This window comes from Nelumbo nucifera, chromosome 1 (genome assembly GCF_055504915.1).
Source record: "Nelumbo nucifera cultivar China Antique chromosome 1, China Antique-T2T, whole genome shotgun sequence".
NCBI classification, from domain to species: domain Eukaryota; kingdom Viridiplantae; phylum Streptophyta; class Magnoliopsida; order Proteales; family Nelumbonaceae; genus Nelumbo; species Nelumbo nucifera.
In genome coordinates this window covers 169,437,697-169,459,468 of record NC_142649.1, presented here as the reverse complement: position 1 = coordinate 169,459,468, position 21,772 = coordinate 169,437,697, and the positions used below count along the sequence as shown (strand labels likewise).

The 21,772-nt window shown below is 36.0% G+C and overlaps 1 protein-coding gene across 6 annotated transcripts in view; it reads left to right on the top strand.

Annotated features, from left to right (window-relative positions):
• The window catches only part of LOC104596541 (ARM repeat superfamily protein), a 128,971-nt gene that overhangs the window by 49,629 nt on the left and 57,570 nt on the right, over positions 1 to 21,772 (top strand). For all 6 annotated transcript variants that reach the window (XM_010257745.3, XM_088895180.1, XM_088895181.1 and 3 more), the window contains exons 11-13: positions 5,226 to 5,306; positions 5,422 to 5,474; positions 15,695 to 15,764. In XM_010257745.3, the coding sequence (XP_010256047.1) occupies positions 5,226 to 5,306; positions 5,422 to 5,474; positions 15,695 to 15,764 (204 nt within the window). The remainder of the gene's footprint in view (positions 1 to 5,225; positions 5,307 to 5,421; positions 5,475 to 15,694; positions 15,765 to 21,772) is intronic.

Genomic DNA, 21,772 nt, shown 5'->3' with positions numbered 1-21,772 from the left:
TTGTAAAAGGCTGGAGGGTTCAAGGTATGAGTAAGAGAGGGAGGTTGGTTTGGAACATTGTTCCAGCAGTTGTATTTTGGTGCATTCGGCAGGAGAGAAATGCCAGGATATTGTAGAATGAAGGAGGCTTTTTAGATTCTGTATTGCAAAAATTTTGGGGAAGATGTTACCTTGGATGTGCTGTTCAAAGATAGAAACTGTAATGCTTTTTTGTTCATGAGAAATTTTTTGTAAAGAAGCAGGCTTTGGGTTTATAGAGCTGCTTGGGCAGCTGTTGTACATTCCCTGTATACAACCTCTTGTTGTACATGGATCCTTTTGTTTCTTTAATGAAATTAATGCTTTACCTTTAACAAAATAAAAAAAAAAGATCAACATTGTTGAAGATATATTCATTGTTGATAAATGTAGATAAGATGGGCCGAATGGCCCATAGGCTGTTTAACCTTTTTTATCTTTTATGTTCTTTGCTGTAATGGGCCTTATTCTGGGCCTATTCTTTCTATGTTATGTTCTTTTAATTTCTTGCCCAACTAAGGGCCTCTTTGTTAATTATCAAATTTTAACTTAATAAAATAGTGTTAGGGGTGTAAGAGTGGAGATTAAGGTTCGAAACTCTCTTACTCTGAACCCCTATTGCCGCCATCTTCTTCTTTATCTTCTCTTCCTTAGGAGAATGATTTCTGTTATTTTATTTTGATTTCTGCATCTGTTCTAAACAGTCCTTTATTCTCAAAAGACTGTTCTTCTTTTTGGTATCAGAGCAGGCTCTCTTTTCCCTTTTTTCACCCTCTTTTCCCATACACAGTGTGTATGGAGAACTGAATCGTACGGACTTTTAAAGAGGCTTTGTTCAGCCCAGTTGTTAGTGGTTTCTGGAGAGAAGAGGACTGACTTTGTCGTCTCCTTAGCTGATTCAAGTGTATTGCCCGAAACCCTAATATTCTGGAGAAATTTGTTTGCGGGCCCCGCAGGGTGTTTGGACTAGGCACTCAGTGTCTAGAGGCTTCCTGATTTTCCTTCTTTGGCTGCTCACTCAGACTGGCCACTTTATCAACTGGATGTAAAGAATGCATTTCTGAATGGAGAATTACATGAGGAGGTTTATATGTCTCTTCCTCCAGGGATGTATGAAACAGATATGAAAGGAAAGGTATGCAAGCTGAAGAGATCTCTTTATGGACTGAAGTAGTCCCCTAGAGCATGGTTTGAGAGGTTTAGGGCTGCCCTTGTTAACTTTGGCTATGTACAGACACAGTCCGATCATACTCTCTTTGTGAAGAGGAGAGGATTCCTGGCAGTTTATCTGATTGTGTATGTTGATGATATTGTTGTGACTGGTAATGATGTCTCAGGAATTAATGATCTCAAATCTTTTCTTCATACAGAGTTTGAGATCAAAGATCTGGGGGAATTGAGATACTTTCTTGGCATAGAAGTTGCTAGATCCAAGGATGGGATTCTTATCTCTCAGAGGAAGTATGTTCTTGATTTGCTCTCTGAAACAGGGAAGATGGGTGCTAGACCAGTTGCTACTCCTATTGATATGAGTCATAAACTCTTTGCTTCAGATGGAATATTGCTAGAAGACAAAGGAGTCTTCCAGAGACTCCTTGGAAAACTTCTTTATCTATGCATGACTCGGCCAGACATTGCATATGCTGTCAGTTGCATCAGCCAATTCATGCATGCTCCCCGGGATACTCATATGGCAGCAACAGAGCGAATTCTGTGTTATTTGAAGGGCTCCCCGGGATACTCATATGCTCAGCTTGAGGGGGAGTGTAGAGAAGATGGGCTGAATGACCCATAGGCTGTTTATCCTTTTTTATCTTTTATGTTCTTTGCTGTAATGGGCCTTATTTTGGGCCTATTCTTTCTATGTTATGTTCTTTTAATTTCTTGCCCAACTAAGGGCCTCTTTGTAAATTATCGAAGTTTAACTTAATAAAATAGTGTTAGGGGTGTAAGAGTGGAGATTAAGGTTCGAAACTCTCTTACTCTAAACCCCTATTGCCGCCATCTTCTTCTTCATCTTCTCTTCCTTAGAAGAATGATTTCTGTTATTTTTTTTTTGATTTCTGCATATGTTCTAAACAGTCCTTTATTCTCAAAAGACTGTTTTTCTTCTATAAAATTTTGGGAAACCTAGTTCCTCCTGGTAGAGGCATTGATGTGAGTGCTTCTTAGAAAGATTGTAGAAGTGGATCAACAGGAGATGAGTTTTTTACACTTTTCTTACAGATGACATCATGAGAAATTGGCAACATGTGCCCCTCCACTACAAATATCCCAACCATTCCTTGGTGTCCCCAACCTCAAAACATCATCAAGATGAATTTTGATGGCTGTAGTATGGGGAACCTAGGTCCTAGAATAGGAGGTATATTTAGGAAAAGGGGATAACATCTTAGCTCTATACTCTAGGCCCATTGGGATAGGTGACTCAATAAGCTTATGAGTAAGGGTAGTTTTGCAAGGATTAAGGCTGACAAAATTTCTAAATTATAGAGGTATTATGGTTGATGGGGACTCAAGAGTGATAGACACTACAGGGGAGACCAAAAATCAGGTAACAGATTGGCTGATGAATTAGCAAAAAAGGGAAGAATGAAATCGAAAATCTAAATGCAGTAGGGTTTAAGGGTAATTGTAAAGGCAAAATGACTGTGGTGGCTAGCTAAGGCTAGTTGCCTAGTAGGGGTGCTTCAGTCATCATTGTACAATATTCTTTTATACATACTAATAAAAAGTTTTCATTCATTGTAGAATAAAAACAGAAGGGAAGGGGTTTTAGGGTCCTTGTCTAGTTGTCTTATTTGGGTTTTTAATATTTTGTTACATTTGTTAATGGTCATTCCAAAATGGCTTGGTTAATATTCGATGAAATAAAGATATGAATTGTTCTTTTGTATTTAAATATTTCTTCATGGAAATAAAAATCCAGTTCGGTTCTACAAGGTTTGTTTTTAATTTGATAATCAAAGGAATATGTGCCATCTTCATTTACTACATTTTTTTGATGAACATGGTATTTGGTGCCAAACATCTTGTGTTCACACATTGCAACTAAACCGTAAAAGCCATCATCTTTTGGAAATGATCAATGTTGGAGGACAGCAATGGAAGAGAAGATGTTTGCTTTACATTGGAATGATACATGGGACCTTGTTCTTCCATTTGGCAAGAAAGTGGTTGGTTGGCTTTGGGTTTATGTAATGAAGTTTCTTCCTGTCAGAATTGTAGAGTGCCCCAAGGCAAGACATGTAGTTTCACATTGATCATGCCATTGATTTTTCTGGGGCCTTTTCCCTTGTAGCTAGGTTTTTTTTTCCTCAGTTTGTATTATTATTTATTTGGCTGCTACATTTCATTGACTTCTATTTCAATTGGATATGCATAATGTTTTCTTGCATGGTGATTTAGCTAAAGAAATGTATATGGAGCAACCACCTAGGTTTATTGCATAAGGGGTGTATGTAGGGATGGTGTGAAAGCTGAAGAAAGTACTATATGGACTTAAATAGTCACCACACACTTAGTTTGGGATGTTTGATGTTGTAATAATTGATTTTGGATTGTGTAGATGCCAGTCTGACCATAAGAGTTTGGCAAAAGTTTTAAATGCAGGGTGCCAACCTGGTGCAACTGTCCTCTTTTATCCGGGCTTGCGACCAGCGGTATAAGACAGGGTCACACAAATGGAGTTAAGATGGTTTGGTCATATGCATAGAAGACCACCTACAGCACCCAAAGCTCTTGAAGTTTAACAATGGATATGGCATTAAATAGAACAGACTGGCAAAACAGGGATTCATGTAGCAGACCCCATATAGTTGGGGATAAGGCTTAGATGATGATTATAAAATGCTTGTCTGATTACTTTGTTTTTATTAGGACATTTGATGTTGGAAGCAATGTTTTGAAAATCGTAATCGTATTGTAAATTGTAGAGAAAGTTGAATTGAATCAAGTTGTGAATTGTAAGATTATTTCCATTTTTTACTTGTTAAAAAAATTAAATACAGATATGCTAAAAGGACACACACACACACACACACACACACACACATATATATATGTATGTATGTATGTATAGGAAAGTGGTTTACCCTATTTTTAATGCATATCTACCATATATGTACCTAAAACAATAGATTTTTTTGTGATGAATCACCTAAAATTCTACCTAAAACAACAAAATTTACCACTTGTGCAATAGAAGCATAGGATGATATAATCAAGTTTGACTTGAAAATCAAATAATTCACATACAATGACTCTTTAACCTACATATGATGGAAAATAAACTCAATGCTTGGTCTTAAATAACATAAACAAATCATTTTCTAATAAGGCCTTTAAAACAAGCTTCCCTTGAGAGAACTAATTCTTAATTGAATTTATTTTTATCATAGTGAATCAAAATAATCATATAAGTCATAACATTTATGAATCAAATCATAGGATTAAAACGATTTTTGTAGAAAAGGATTCAGACATAAGATTCAAATCGAAACCCTTGGAAATCACTATTCAAATTGTGAATCCTATCGTAAATCATAATAGTTTGACAACGTTGGTTGGAAGTATTACTTTGGTTGTATATGTAGATAATATTGTGCCTATGGGGAGTAATTCTCAAGGCATCAGAGACTAAGAACTACTTTTGCAGTAGTAGTTGTATATCTTAGATTTGGAAAAGCTACCATATTAGTTCCTTGTAATATTTATCTCATCATTAATAAAGCTCTTTTGATTATTACTGATAAAATATCTTATTCTTGCATATCCATAAAAAAGTCATATTCTTGCATCATAGACATAGGTTTAGGAGTGAGCTGTGTTACTGGAATATATTTAATTGATAATGGTTTTAGGCATTTTATTGCAAATAAATAAAGACTGGCACGGTTGGCTGGATTGAACTAGCAGGTTACATATACATACAGGGGGAAAATGTATAAGCCAGTTCTACTAGCCCCTTCTTTTGCAAGAGCATCAGTGGAAGAATTTGTAGACTTAGGAATCCAGTGACACCAAGGATCTTAGTTCCTTCATGTAGGACCATGGGACTGACGACCTTTCAGCCACTCCATACAACTTATGCATCTCTATTCTACTACAAGCTCTGCATAACCCAATAAAATGGTCAAATTTTATGTATTAGGATCTAAATTTTTTTATGTTAATATAATTTCTTTTGCTTTCATTTCAAAATGCAGGTTTTCCTCAGCATGTTAATAAGGTTTACATCTCTTGATTTGTCACTATGGCATCGGATTCTTGTCCTTGAAGTTCTGAGGGTAAATCTGTCCCATTTATCGTTTATTACCTCAAAGCATAATATAATTTATTTAATTATAAGATGGTTTCTTATGGATCTGGATATGATAATTAGGAAACATTTTGGTTTGGCAGGGCTTCTGTGTGGAGGTTAGGACATTGCGTCTTCTTTTCCAGAATTTTGACATGTAAGCTTTTGGCTCTGAATCTGATATTCTTTTTTTGTTGGCCATGTTGACTTCTTGTGCTGATAATTGGAATCCAATGATGAATCTGGGAATTCCTCTTTGGTGGACAGAGCAAATGTCCTAATAACTATGGAGAGAACCATATATACGTTAATATACATTAATAGAATATGCATAAGGAATTTGGGATAGTATCATAATTTTCTCTATTTATAAATTCGGGCATGTAGTACTTTTTGTACACATGTTTTTTCATCTGTAATAATGACCAGAGAGAAAAATGACCGTAGGGTTGGGTGGGAGGTGGTTTGCAAGAGTAAGAAGGATGGAGGCCGTGGCATTGGGAATATAAGGAAGAGAAATTTGGTTTTATTAGGGAAATGTCTGGAGATTTTCACTAGAAAAAGAAAAGTTGTGGGCTATGATAGTGGGTAGTATTCATGGATTTGTAGAGAATATTGGGACTTTGGGATTCTGGCAAGGACTACAAGGGCATCACCCTGTAAAGCAATCCAAGGTATCTTGCCTCTGTTTTCTCCCTGGTTCAGGTATGATTTGCACTCAAGGAATTTCATTAAGTTTTGGGAACATGTTTGGTTTGCGGATCATCCTTTAAAAGGTCAATTTCCGGCTCTCTTTGCTATCTCTTCCTTTAAGAATAAACCGGTATCCACCTTCCTTGTACCCTCTAACTCAACCTTTGGGTTTGGGTGGAACTTGGGCCTGAGAAGAGATATTAGGGACATAGAATTGGACAGTACCTTAACTCTGTTGTCCATCCTTGATGGGGTTTTCCTAGAGCCAAGAAAGATAGACAATAGAATTTGGGCCCTCTCTCCTTCTGGTTCCTTTAATTGTGCTTCATTCTTTAAAGCCGTAACACAACCAACTGTTCCTCTTGGTTTGTCTTTCCCTGTCAAAGAGGTGTGGTTTCAACCTATTCCTCTGAAGGTTGGGAGTTTCTATTGGGAAGCCTTCTTGGAAAGAGTTAACAAAGGTGATTTGTTTCAAAGAAAAAGGCCCAATAGATGTTTGTTTCCTCACTAGTGTGTCCTTTGTAAAACTGTTGGTGAGTCTAGTTTTCACTTGCTAATTTCCTGTGAACTTTCGAACTCTATTTGGGAATGGTTTACTTCTTTGTTTGGGTGCAGGTGGACTTCACCAACGAATGTGCAAAGCTTATTTACTTCCCATCCCTCCAACTAGTCAACAAAAAGGGCAAGGATTATGTGCAGATGTGTTAGGGCTGCTGTATGTTGGTCTATTTGGGAAGAAAGAAATTCAAGGATTTTATCAAAAAAGGAGATAAGCTTGGAAGCAGTGTTAGAGGTGACTCATATAAGGGTAATACATTAGTTCAAAATATTGGATCTGTTTGTAGAATTCTCAATGGATGATTTGCTAAGAAAATGGAAGGAAATTTGAAACTTCCATCTCTCGGTTTTATGAAGCTGAATTTTGATGGCAGCAGCATGGGCAATCCAGGGCCCTTGGGTATAGGGGGAGTTATAAGGGACGAAAAAGGGAATGTGTTAGCCATGTTCTCTAGCCCAATCGGAGTGGGAGATTCTTTGAGTGCTGAGATTTTAGTAGCTCTTGAAGGGGTACAAAGGGCTAAAGATCTAAATGCCAATAAACTGATCATAGAAGGAGACTCTGAGACTGTAGTGAGCTGGCCAAAAGAAGACAACTCTAGGCTCTGGAACTACAACAATGAAAAGAGGAAATTTAAATGGCTACTAAGGACATTGAAGTTCGATACACATGGGTAAAGAGAAGTGCAAATTCCTTTGCAGATGGCTTAGCTATTCATTTGTATCTGAATTGAATTCAATAAATTAAAAAATAAGAATATGAGATTTGACTTCAACCATTTATAATATTCAAATTCAGATTTTTGAATATTGTTTACACCCCTATTCATGGCACTCAGTTTGCAAGGGCTTCCACAACATCCCAACTCTCTTTTTCTATGTTCCCTCACTGTATAGGGAAGACACCCTTCCACACCTTTCTACAAACCAAGGATTAAAGTGTCAGTATCGGGTATTGTATCAGACCACTCAGATACGAATATGGATATGGATACACATTGGAAACACGTGGATGCAAACAAAAAAATATGAAGACGCTTGGATACGTTGGGAAATGCATATAAATTCCACAAATATATTAATAACATTATATGTAAGGTCAAAATAACCATAATTAATGTATAGATAACATATGAAATGTATATTCTAATGGTATATGTGAAGAATTATCAATTGATATAGCGGGATACATAGAAATCATACAATTTTATTGCTAATGTATCCATCAAGAGTCCTAGAACATATTATATTTATTTTTAGAAATTAATACATGTAGAAAGCTATTATTATATTATTTTCTATTGAATTTCAAGGCACAAAGTATAAGCAACTATTATATGTGAATTATTATAGCAATTATTTCCTATTTTACTATTTTTAATTTTTATCATTAACAAAAAATTCAAGTAAAATTAATTCTCAAATGTTTGGTAAACATTTTTTTTATTTTTGTAAACAATTAATATGTTATTATAAAATGTAATTAGAATATTGATTAATAATTTATAAAAATATATAATCTTAACTTAAAATATATCAAATGTATTAAAATTTTTAAGATACATATCATATGCAAATTCATAATTTTAATTACTAAAATAAATTTTCCATTATTAATATTTTTATGTATATAAATTTTATGAAATAAAAAAATAATTTTTTGATATGAAAGTATATTACTGGATTTGACAAATTCAATTTATATTATATTCTCAAGTATTTTGTAAACATTATTTTTATTTTTGTAAATAATAAGTATGCTGTTATTTAGTGTAAATTAAAATTATTAATTAAGAATTTATAAAGATTTTAAAATACTTGTCATGTTCAAATTTATAAATTTTAAGTACTAAAAGAATTATTCTATTATTAATATTTTTATTTGTATAAATTTCTTGACATTAAAAACCACCTTTTCGTATGAGTGTGGAGTTGAGAAATTATTTATTCCATTAGTTTACAAAACAATAATTTTGAATATTATTTTTTCATCTTTAGTTGAAATTGTTGAACATAGATATATGTTATTTGTTTGGATTACATGTAGAAGTGATTATATTATTTCATTTATTATAATAAGATGAAGGTTGGCCTAGTGGTTTAAGGTTTGTGTGCTGGGTGATTTGTGTTCGAATCATGACAACTGCATATTTTAAACATAGAGGCAAAAGTGGAAACACGGGCAGTATATGTTTTTATTGGTTTGTATCGGTCAAAACAATATGATACAGGCTGGTATGAGTGCATATCGGGGCAATATGCACGACTCGGGGGATTTGGGCCTAGTTGTAGCATTTCTCGTATCCCCCTTGGCCAATACCGATACGATACACCCTGTATCGGGTGTATCATACACTTTAATATTACAATATACTTCTACCTTTTCTCAAAAATAGTATTTTTCATCATATACAACCTTTGTATTGGAACTAAATGGCTTGTATGTGATAGTGGATGAAGGGTTGGACACATTTGTGCAATTTTTATTGCATTGATAATTTCTGTTTTATTTATTTTTATTTTTTTTGGTTTAAAGAAGAATCATAGTTATTATTTTTCATTTGTAGATTGGTTCCCACTGTCACATGTCATAGGTGAATATGGCTTTGGGAATAAGTGGTGCAATTGGATTTTTGGATGTGTTAGTTCTTGCCATTACTCTATCCTGGTTAATGGAGTGGTGAAGGACTTCTTCCCAGCTTGTAGAGGTATTAGACAAGGGGACCCTTTATCACCTTTCCTCTTCACTCTAATAGCAGAGGTGCTTAGTAGAATGATCTCAAAGGCTAGCAGAGAAGATGTGATTAAAGGGTGGAGAATAGGTAGGGATGATATTCCGGTCACCCATCTCCAATTTGCAAATGATATTCTGTTTTTCTATGATGGGGATGATATTGAGAAAGTGAGAAATCTTAAGGATCAGGTTAGAAGCTTTGAGAGATTGTCAAATTTGAGTATCAACTTTGGAAAGAGTTGTGTAGCTGGTGTTAACTTGGAGGACAGTGAGGTAGAGGCTATAGCAAGAAGCTTAGGGTGTTCTATTTTGTCTTGACCTATGACCTACTTGGGGCTTCCGTTAGGGGAAAATCCTAGGGAGAGTAGCTTTTGGTGGCCAGTGGTAGAGAGGTTCCAAAAGAAGTAAACCTCATGGAAAAAAAACTATATATCCTTGGGGGCTAGAATCGCGTTGATAAGAGCCACACTTGCTCACCTACCAACCTATTTCCTGTCTATCTTTAGGATACCACCTAGGGAAGCTAAGAAGCTAGAGAATTTGATGAGAGATTTCCTTTGGGAGTCGGGGGAAAGTAAGAAGGATCACTTGATAAAATGGGAGGTGGTATGCCAGAATAAAGAGGAGGGGGGATTGGGGTTAGAGAATTTGATTAAAAAAATAAAGCACTGCTAGGGAATTGGCTGTGGAGGTGGCTAGTGGAGAGAGAGACCTTGGCATGAGGTGGTGGGTAGTATTCATGGTCACTTAGAAAATGAATGGGATGCTAGAGCATCATGGCGGGAAACCTTGGCAACACCATGGAAAGCTATTCATGGCATTCTTCCTCAGTTTCTCAGTTTTGTTAGGTATGATGTTTGTAATGGTAATTGTGTCTTATTTTGGGAGGATACTTGGGATGTTTGGGTCAAAGTTTTTTTCCATTATGAATAATCCATTAACACCAAATTGGGACTTTGGGTTTCGTAGAGGTTTAAGGGAAGAGGAAATTGTGTCCCTAATAAATCTGCTAAGCCTACTTGATACAGTGTGTTTGGACCCTTCTGAACCTGAGAAACTGATTTGGACACCCAAGCCGAATGGATCCTTCTCATGCGCTTCTTTCTTTAAATCCATTACTCAGTCTACCCCAGCCAGCCTTTCCCTCTTAAGGAAATCTGGTGTAGGCTTGTCCCCCCTATGGTTATGGCTTTTTGCTGGGAAGTGCATTATGGGAAAATAAACACCTTAGACATTCTACAAAAGAGAAGACCTTTTCTCTGTCTCTCACCTTCTTGGTGTATTCTTTGCAAGTCCATGGTTTCAAATGTCGCCAAATGTCACTAATGTCGCCCGACATATGTTGATGTCGAGGCTCACCGACATGAAAATGGATGGTAATATAAAAATTACATTATGTCGGTCGACATTTCCTCTATTTCGGAAATGTCGACCAAATCGGTCCAAATAACAAAAAAAAATACAGTTTTTCCTATTATGTCGACAAGATGTCAACTAATGTCGATAGGATGTCGACTAATGTACATTAAAAATATAATATATTAGCATATTATATTAATATAATACAATATATTAATATAGATTATTCCATTAATATTTCAAATAAAATATTTATAAAAAGAATTAACGAAATATAAAAACAAAAGAATAAATTAATTACTTTATAATATAAAACATAAAATATTTTTCAACTAATAAAATGTTAACTAGTTATTATTTTTTAAAATATTTATTAAAATCAGAAAATGTTTATTAAATTTTATAATAAACCATATTCTACATTTAATATAAAAAATCAGAATAAATTTAATAAATTTTATACTAAATCATAATTTATTATAAATTTAGTATTAAAAATCATTAGAAATTCATTAAGTTTTATAAGAAATCAGAATTTATCATAATCTTAATACTACAAAAAGGAGAATCAGTTTATTAAATTTATAATAAAACATAATGTATTATAACTTTAATATTTAAAAAATCAGAATAAATGTATTTCTATTTACTAGTGTGAAATAAACTTATTAGAATTTATAATAAATCAGAACTAAAAATAAGAAAAGAAAATATCAGATAACCTTGTAAAAACATCAAAATGCATAATAAATCAGTAAATCGTCATTTAGTAATTTGTTATTGATCTTAGTTTCTTAGCTTTATATAATGGTTGGGAATAAGATAATAGTCTAGAAATATGTATTAATGCTTCTTTTATCATTTTACGAAATATCTTTGCATATTTCCACATATTTCATAATATTTCCACAATGTCTCTAATTTTTACAATATTTCCCCTCGACAATTCCGACATTTCTGACATATGTCTTATATTTTGGTAAGCGACATTTCCATCGACATCGACATTTTAAACCTTGTGCAGGTATGGTGAGGACTGTAACCATCTACTAATATCTTGTTCATTTACTGCAGAGTTATGGGAGTGGCTCTTCTCATTGTTTGGGTGCAGGTTGTTTAGGCCAGCAGATGCAAGTTTGATTTTTGATCCTGTTTTCTTCCCTTGGCGTCATAGAAGAGGAAGAATTATGTGGAGGTGTGCAAGAGCAGCACTGATCTGGTCTGTGTGGGAAGAAAGGAATATCGGAATTTTCCAAGAGGAGAGAAGTCTAGAAGAGATGGACTGCATTCTAAATAGGGTGATCCTGTGGCTAAAATCACTGGACCTATTCCATGAATTCTCATTTAATGATATTTGGAGGAATTGGTTAGCTGTGGCTAATTGTTCATCCATAAAGACTAAAGTGAGCATGGCTTGGGAACCCCCTCCTGAAAGCTTCTTGAAGCTGAATTTTGATGGCAGTAGTCTTGGTAATCCAGGTTCATCAGGGGTGGGAGGGGTACTGAGGAATGAGGCTGGGAATGTGGTTCTTATTTACTTGGGACCCATAGGAGTTGGAAACTCTACTAGGATGGGACTTGCAGGTTGCAGCCTCTATCCAGGGAGTACAGCTAGCAGTGCAGATAGGTGTGGAACAATTGATAATAGAAGGGGAATCCGAGGTGGTAGTGGGCTGGCTACAAAACCCGGACTCTATAGTGTGGTGTTTTAAGAATGAAATTAAAAAATTCAACTGCCTGATAAGGAGCTTGACAGTGAGAATACAATGGATGGGGAGATTAGCAAACTCTATGGCTGATGGTCTTGCAAAGCAAGGGGTAAACAGGGAAAGTTTGTATTGGGCTCAATTGTAGACTGAATCTGTTTTCTATCTTTTGTCTTTCTTCCTGCTGTTAGGACAGGATGCAGCTCATGCCTCTCCATGGGAAGCTTGTTACTGCATTAGTTTTCTATTAATGAAATTTATCTTATCTTATTTATCAAAAAATATATGAATGGAAATTATATTCTCATATGTGGTTCATTGAGACAGAGTGGCATATTAGGATTATCATATTTAGTAAGATAAAAGCAAAGAGATGCTTCTGGCTTAAGAGTGAGAGATAGAATTTTTAGGTGTAAAATGTTTTTTTATTTATAACCAATTAAATAACCAAATTTTCGTGAATTTTGGAAAGTAGTATAAGTTATTATGTTATTAGTTTTTACTTTTCTTTTTCTATTTGGTTCTGTCTAGATGAGGTGTACTGTGTACACCTCATAAAATTTGATATGTAAGCTTCTGGTAACAACTATAAGGCAGCTGAGGCAAGGTGGTTTGGCTCTGCCTTCCCTCACCACCTTTATAACAATGGGTAAAATAGGACAGGCAAGGAACTTCAATCTTAATTATTACATCAAGTGGAAAAAGTTAAACCCTTGACCTTTTTTGTCCTTTTTCAATCGCCTTCCTCAGTAAAAGTCACTCTTCTCATCCTTCTCCCACTACAATCTAAGCTAAGCTCTTGTCAGTCTCCATTTCTTTTCTTCTGTCCTTTAAAGTTTAAGATAACAAAGTGATGAAAACAATAAAGATAACCTTAAGTGAAATTGAAATCCCCATCTGGAAGAAATAATGAACTGGCGGGACTTTTATTGGAGAGAGAGGGAGAGAGAGGTAGAGGAGTGCATTATGTTATTAAGTAAGATTGAAGCAGAAAGTATATCAGTAATGGAAGGGGATATTAGATGGTGGAAGGAGTGCAGAATGGGTGTGTTTCGGTTAAATCCTTCTAAAATGCAATTATTAGGAATCAAGTGGAGATTAATGGGGTCTGGGTTATTCCTGTCCCTCCAAATAAGTGGATGTTTTTGCTTGGCTGATTCCATTAGATAGCATTCTAACAGCTGACCATTTGACTGGTCTATGCTATTTATGCTGCAGCAATGAAGAAACATTGACACACTTATCCATTGCAAGGTAGCAATGAAATTATGGTTCTTTTTCACTTTTTTGTTTGGATTTCAAGTTCCACAGTTACAAAGTCGAGAACAATTTTTTGCTCAATGGTCAAAGCTTCAAGGGATGAGGAATGACATAATTTTTTTTTTTTTAAATTCTGTGCAATATGTTGGGATACAGGAAGGAAAGATGCAGAATCCTGTTTGAGGACAAATGAAAAATCTGTGAAAAGATTTGTGTGGACATTGGAAATCTAGTTGTTGATTGGGTTATGGTTCTTACCGTGCTTAAAGAAGTTGATAGGGCAGAGTTTGGTTCTAGATTATTGGATACAATTGTATTGCCTTGTGGAGATGATAGCTAATGACTTTTTTTTGTTGTTAGTTCCAATTAAGGGTGCTAGCTCATCGTTATATTCTAGATATACTCTTTTCTGTTTTTTAATTAAAAGGTATAGCAGAACTGTAGAAAGGTTTGACAGAATTTATATACTGGTTTATATATATATTTGAGTGTGATATCACGTTTATGGATTGCTACTTGGTCCAATTATTTCTTTTATTATCAATCAACAATGTAAAAATGGTGGAACAAGATTTGTGTACACGAATGGGATATACTACAGCTATATTATGACTAAAATTTCCTTGATTGTTCCTAATATTTACTTATATACCCTGTATATTTAGGAAACTACTTAAATGTACCCTGAACTTTCAAAACCTACTTATACACACCTTGTTGACTTTTCAAAGGTTAAATCTATCTGATAAAATATAAAAGACAAAAATGCCCTTTGATGTTTATTAAATTTTCAAAATAAACCATTTTCTTTCTTTCTTTTTCTTTTTTCAAAGTTAGAAACTGATGGGGGTGGAGAGAGAATGAGAAAGAGAAAGAGGGGAGAATGAGAGGGAGGAGACTGAGGGAAAGGAACCACTGCTGCTAGCTTGGCGGTGACAGGAACCAAAGGAGGAGGAGGAAAAGAAGAAGAGAGAGAGAAGGGGGATATGAGAGAAAGAGGATGCTTCTACTGAAGCACCTGTGACTGTGAGAACGATTGAGGGACTCCTGCCTTCCTCTTTGTGTATGACATTGACATTTCTTAATTTTTGCTTTTTTTCTTTTTCTTTCTTTTATGTTTTAATAAACAATGCTAAAATTTGGTCTTTGCCTATTACCTGTAGTCACAGAAACATCTCTTAAAATATTTCTCAAACTTAATCCCCCTTTGCCTCCATATAAAAAATCTCACTACTCAAATGGTAGTGAATGAGTCTCTCTCAACCTGAAACATAGACAGTGGCCATGTCCAAATCCTTTTGTTTCCCCAAATCTAGAAAGCAGGGCTTATGTGGTTTGGGAAAGCCATCTAAGATGACTATGTCATCTGAGAACGACCACTGCTTATATTGCAGCGAAAATGGGTGGCCTTCACAAGTCTCCAACTAGTTTGGTCTACTACTTGCACATTTTCATGAATAAAGGCCTTTACCACTTGGAGAATAAAACTTGTTTAGATCTTTTTTTTTAGGTTTTTTTCCTGAATTTATTTTTGGTGCTTTTCTTGTTCCCCTGTTTAGGGTTTGATTTACACAAAGATTTCTGGGTTTTGGTTTTTATTTATAAGGGCAAGATTGGCATTATAAAAACATTTAGAGCAAGTTACTAACAGTTCTAAATGGTCCATTAATGGTGGTCCTATATATGTTATGTGGGGCCGGTCAACAAGGTATATATAAGAAGGTTTTGAAAGTTCAGGGTATATCTAAGTAGTTTCCTAAATATACAGGGTATATATATGTAAACTAACCCTAAAAAAAGATTTGTGAGGTTGACAGCCCAAGGTGGGCTAAGGCCCAAAGACTTTGATACTATCACAAGATTCACAACAGTGCGTCTGTAAGAGTAATGCTTTGTATGCAGCATCTTGGGTTTTTCATCTAAACTGTGAGGAAGATGATTGTTATGACATGTATCAGTGTCATATTTTAGCCCTTATCATCTAGTTTAGTTTCACTTTTTTTCTTTCTCATCAACAATGCAGTTTCATCATGTTTGTACTTACCATTTTACTTATTTGAATTGTAGGGACCCTAAGAACACCAATGTTGTGGAGGGTATGGTGAAAGCTCTTGCTCGAGTTGTATCAAGTATACAGGTCAAATATATCTTGCTTCTTTGCATACTTTCATTCTCTTTCTTTTCTTCTTTATGTTGCAGAGTTTTCTTTGCTAATTCTTTATAAGTAATCAAAAAGTCCATCAAGTATAAATGTGAAGATATATGGAAGGAAAGATATGATACTTTCTACTATCCCTTGGGATAAAGTCACCTATGCAGAGAGAACTTTGGGCACTGAACACCACACTCAGGTCCTTTGAGATCATACGAACACCAACTGCAGATACATGCTCCTAAACCTCATTAAAACACGTCCAAATACTACAATTGAGTGTTGTGATTAATTTCAGGATCACAATATGTTAAATTAAAGTGTTTGTGCAGGGTTATTTTAGTATTTTCCCTTCTCTTAATTATGGTTTTTATTATCTCTGTTCTTAAGTCATATAGTCAGTGGTATTTGTGTAATTTTATTCTTTTATGAATATAATCTAATATGGGTGGCAATTGTGTCTTGTGTCTCTCGATTGAGAGAGTCTGAAGCCCTATTCTCTTAGGGCCTGTTCATTTGCTCTGAAGTCTGACATCTGAAAGTGCAATAATTACATTAAGAGGTATATTGGTATTGGTGAACTTTTTTTTCCTCTAAACTCCGAATGCAGAGAATGTTGTTCTGAATTCTGAATTCTGAAAATGATCAAATATCCATTTTGACCCCATATATGAGTTATTGTTTGTCTTTTTGGGGGCATCATTGGAAAACAAAATGTTGTATAATTGCACTTTAAGAGATAAGAGATAAGAGGAAATGAACAACCATTTTTCTCTTAAAGTTAAAAGATTCCTCTTAAGAGATAAGAGTTAAGAGGATACCAGGATTTCTATTTGTTTATTTCTCAAAATACAGGCCTGACCACATGGAATTAGAGCCAGGTTGATCGACCTGTTTGACTGGAACCGTGAAAGGACGCCTGGAATAGGTTCGACTGAAGATTACAGTTGATAGAAGTTGGAAGGGAGAAAAAGAAACGAAAAGGACTGATTGCCTAGAGGGATAGAAGGCTTCCATGCCTCAAGAAGCATCATGTGTTGAGTTTTTGGTGTTCTAGACTCCCTCTATTTGGCAGTTCGAGGAGGGACTGTGTGTGAATGGTGCAAGCGGCTGATTTTTTTTTGTGAGTTGTGGACTCCTTTCTGTGAATGGTGGGACGAGACAACCTTGTGATCTGTTTTTTTTGTGTTTTTAATTAATATGGTGAGGTCGGTTTTTAGAAGGGCTTTCTTGGTGTTTTTCTCTTCTATAAAGGTTGTGGCTAGGCTGTTGGTGTTCCCGGATTAATAACTGAATCGACTGAGCACCCCTTTGACCTTGGAATGTGCTGGACTAGGGAGTGAGTTACTGAAATAGCTTGTCTGTGATTCATAGCAGCTTCTAGCAGTGAAACCAAAACAAGTGCAATGGTACAACAAGATTTCATGGTTGTCCAGATGACTTCAGTCAAACTCAATGGTACAAATTATGTATCATGGGCAAAATCTGTTGAAGTAAATTTGACTGCTAGAGGCTAACTGAAATATATTAAAGAAAATAAGCCAAACCCATGAGCTGCAGGGTATAATGACTGGATACAAGAGAATGCACAGATCATGACATGTCTTTGGAACAGTATGGAGCCTCATATTAGTGTGAACTTGATGTTCTTTCAGGAAAATTTCCAAAATTTCCAATGATTTAAATTAGATAAAATATTGTAAAAGTTTTGTTCTTTGATGTTTAATTTATCAAGGACATTTGAAATATCCCTAATATATTTATCACATGTATTAGCATAAAAATACAAAAGAAATAAGGAAGAAGAAGAGAAGAGAGAAGGGAGAAGAGAAGAGAAAGTGTTTGGGAGTCAAATTTGTTCTGGCGGCACCAAAATACATTATATTATATAGGGTGACACTTAAAAGACGGGGAAAAGACTCTTATGCCCCTGTGGCACTTATAGTACATAAATAGAATAAAAAACTAAGTTATTATAAATAGAACAAGAGAAAAATAAACTGAACAAAATAACTAGAATAAACTAAGCTATTTCAACACTCCCCCTCAAGTTGGGACATAGATGTCAATCATGCCCGATTTGTCACACAAATCATTTTGCCGCACAGGATGAAGACCCTTGGTGAAAATATCTACAATTTGTTCTTCTAAACTAACATAGGGAGTGCATATTTCTCCATTCACAAGTTTTTCCCTAATAAAATGCTTGTCCACTTCAATATGTTTTGTCCTATCATGGAGGATTGGGTTTGTGGCAATGTTGATAGCAACTTTATGGTCACAATAGAGTGACATGGGGCTGTTAACTGAAAAGCGCAGTTCACCTAATAGGTTCTTTATCCACATGATTTCAGCAACTCAATGAGACAGCTTTGTATTCTACTTTAGCATTGGACCTAGCCACCACACTTTGTTTCTTACTTCTCCAAGTAACTAAGTTTCCTCCACAAAGGTACAATACCCATTGGTAGACTTTTTGTCATTGACTGCTCCTACTCAACGAGCATCTGTATACACTTCAACTTTCAAATGCCCATGTTTCTGGAACAACAAACTGGCCCCTAGGGACTTCTTGAGGTATCTAAGGATCCTTTCTAAAGCTTCAAAGTGTGAAGTCTTAGGATTATGCATGAACTGACTAAGGACACCCATTGCATAGGCAAAGTCAGATTTGGTCATAGACAAATATAAGAGTCTCCCTACAAGTCTTTAGAACTTCTTCACATCTTTCATAGCCTCCCCTTGGCTGTCACCCAATCGATAATTAGGTTCAATGGGAGAACCAATTAGCTTCACTCCTAACTTTCCTGTGTTCTCTAAAAGATCCAGTACGTATTTCCTTTGAGATATAAAGATGCCTTTTGAAAGCGAGCAACTTCAATCCCAAGGAAATAACGTAAGGGGCCTAGATCTTTCACTTTGAACTGAGTGGCTAAGAATTTCTTCAACTTCTGTATGTCAGTCTTCCATTCTCCTATGACTACTATGTCATCAACGTACACGATTAGAGCTACAATTTTCCCTTCGCCTTTCTTCGCAAACAAAGTATGGTCTGATTGGAATTGTTTGAACCCCATTTGTTGTACAACTATGTGAAACTTACTAAACCAGGCCCATGGTGATTGTTTCAACCCATATAATGATTTTTTTTTTTTAATCTGCACACCTTTTCCTCACTACCTTTGGCACAAAAACTTGGAGGCCGAGTCATGTACACCTCCTCCTCTAGGTTACCATTCAAGAATGCATTTTTAATATCCAATTGGTGAAGTTCCCAGTCAAGATTAGTTGCTAGTGAAAGGAGGGTTCTGATAGAGTTCATCTTAGTTACTAGAGCAAAGGTCTCTGCATAGTCTATTCCATACACCTTTGTAAACTCTTTTTCCACCAACTTGGCTTTGTACCTTTCTATTGTACCATCAAGCTTATGCTTCACTGTGAACACCCACTTATATCTCGCTGGTTCTTTTCTTTCAGGAAGATCCACCAACTCCCAGGTGCCATTTTTGTGCAAGGCATTAATTTCTTCCTTCATTGCATCTGTCCATTCAGGTATGGATAAAGCTTCTGCCACATTCTTAGGAATAGGAATAATGTCAATGGAGGAAAGAAACACACGGTATGAAGGTGAGATATGATCATAAGGTACAAGATCTAACACCCTTTTTCTTAGCAAGAGGAATATTAAGATGATTAGTTGTACAAGATCTAACACCCTTTCTCTTAGCAAGAGGAATATTAAGATCATCAATAATAGGAGGATCAATATCAAGTGGATCAGGCATATCAATGGGAACAAGTGTACCTGGATGATGGGGATCTGCCTCTGGAGAGTTTGATGATGTTGGCCGCATAGTGTCAAGTTCCACAACTCTTGAACTCTGTTGGCTCTTGTGGTGGTGAAAGAAGACACAAAATGAAGGAGGATTAGGAAGAGAAGGTAATTGAACCTGGATGTGTTTCTCCTTCACCTTACTCTCCCCTTGAGGAGAAGCCAAAAAAAAAAAGTTGACTCTCAAAGGATACATCCATGGGGACATAGCACTTGCGTGAAATAGGGGACAAGTCATGAACAAAGCAACGACTTCCAAAGACGCATTGAAATAGGGGACAACAGATCCTTAGGAAACAACAGTTGATGTGGGGCCTTATACTCTAGCAATCGAGATGGTACACGATTGATAATATATGCAGCACACCTAAACGGCATCCATCCAGAAGCGTTTCGAAACATGCATATGGAGTAGTAATCCATGAGCAACTTCAAGAAGATGGTTTTTCCTCTCAGCAAAACCATTTTGTTGAGGTGTCTTAGCACAAGAACTTCAATGAAGAGCTCCACATGAAGCAAAGAACTCCGTGAGATCATTATGAAAGTACTGCTTTGCGTTGTCTGACTGGAAAATATGAATCTTAGTCTGGAATTGAGTAAAAGACATGCACTGAAAATCTTTCACAATCTTTGGCACTTCATCTCTAGATCGCATAGGGTAAATCGAAGTATATCTAGAGTAGTCATCAATCAAAGTAATGAAATACTTATATCTAGTCTCAGAAGGTAGAGTAACAAAGCCCCAAACATCAGAATAGACAATATGAAAAGGAAACTCAGATCTTTTATTTCTTAAAGGAAAAGAACTTCTATAGTGTTTACTCAATTGACATGTATGACACTGTAACTCTTTAATTGACAAAGACTTAATTTACTTTGGAAACAAGACCAGCTTTATTCTTCAACACATAGAGACCACCCACCATGCTTCCTCTACCAATCATCCTCCTTGAGGTCAAATCATGAAACACACAAGAAGAAGGGAAGAAAGTTACTAAACAGTTCAAAGAGTGAGTAATACTGCTAATGGAAAGTAAATTGATAGACAATTTTGGAACATGTAACACATTAGAGAGGGTAACTTTGAGAGGAAGGGAGATGGTTGCTTGACCAGCTATGGTAGAGAATGACCCATCAGCCAGTCTCACCTCTCTCCCAAAGAGGAGGTTATATGTTTGAAATAAATTTGACACCAGTTATGTGATTTGAAGTTCCAGAGTCAATTATCGAAGGGGAATCAGATGTATGAGATGACACATGGAAGGCAGTGGTAGAGTTACATGATGTAGACGCAAAGGAGGTAGATTGGGTAAGGCTAGAATCCATCTGGCGAAGTTTCCTACCATATAATTTCAAATGGTCATGAAAAGAATTGATAATCTCTTCCTTGGGATCAGAACCAGGGGGCCGCTCCTGAGGTATCATGGGACTAGTCTCCTGAGATGCCACATTTGCTAAGTTGTATTTCTTTTGGGTCTGTTGAGCTGGCTTTTTACTCTGATCTGATGCTGATTTCTTACTTAATTCCTAAGTACACTTAGTCTTCCCATGTGTCTCTAGTGTGCCTGGACTTCTGACAGTGGGTGCACCAAAGTTTGTCTTTGTCATCCACTCTCTTATGCATATCAACTCTTCTTAAAAGAACCTCTGTCATTTGCACTAGTACCTCCTTGGACTTCCAATGCAACTGGCTCCCCCTCTATACAATTCATCACACTTTTTCTACTTTCTTCAGATTGAATTAAGGCATAAACGTCCTGGATTGATGGTAAGTCTTTACTTCCCAAGATTTGTACCCTGATAGACTCATACATAGGGTTCGGCCCCAAAAGAAAAGCATATACTCGCTTCTGGGATACAAGTGATTTGTAGGGCTTTCCATCTTCATCACATTTCCAATTCACACTTTGATAATGATCCAGTTCCTTCCAGATTGATGTCAAATCTGAGTAATACACTGAGAGACTTTTCTCCCCCTGCTTGCAAGTGGAGGATTCAGCTTGTAGTTGGTATATCTTTCCATAGTGCCTTTGCTCTGAATAGGTAGATTTTTCTTGCTCCCAAATTTCACAAGCTGTTTCAGCCCATATGAATGTCTTCCTTACTTGTGGTAGCATGGAAACCAAGAGCCATGACATGACCATACTATTTTCTTGGTTCC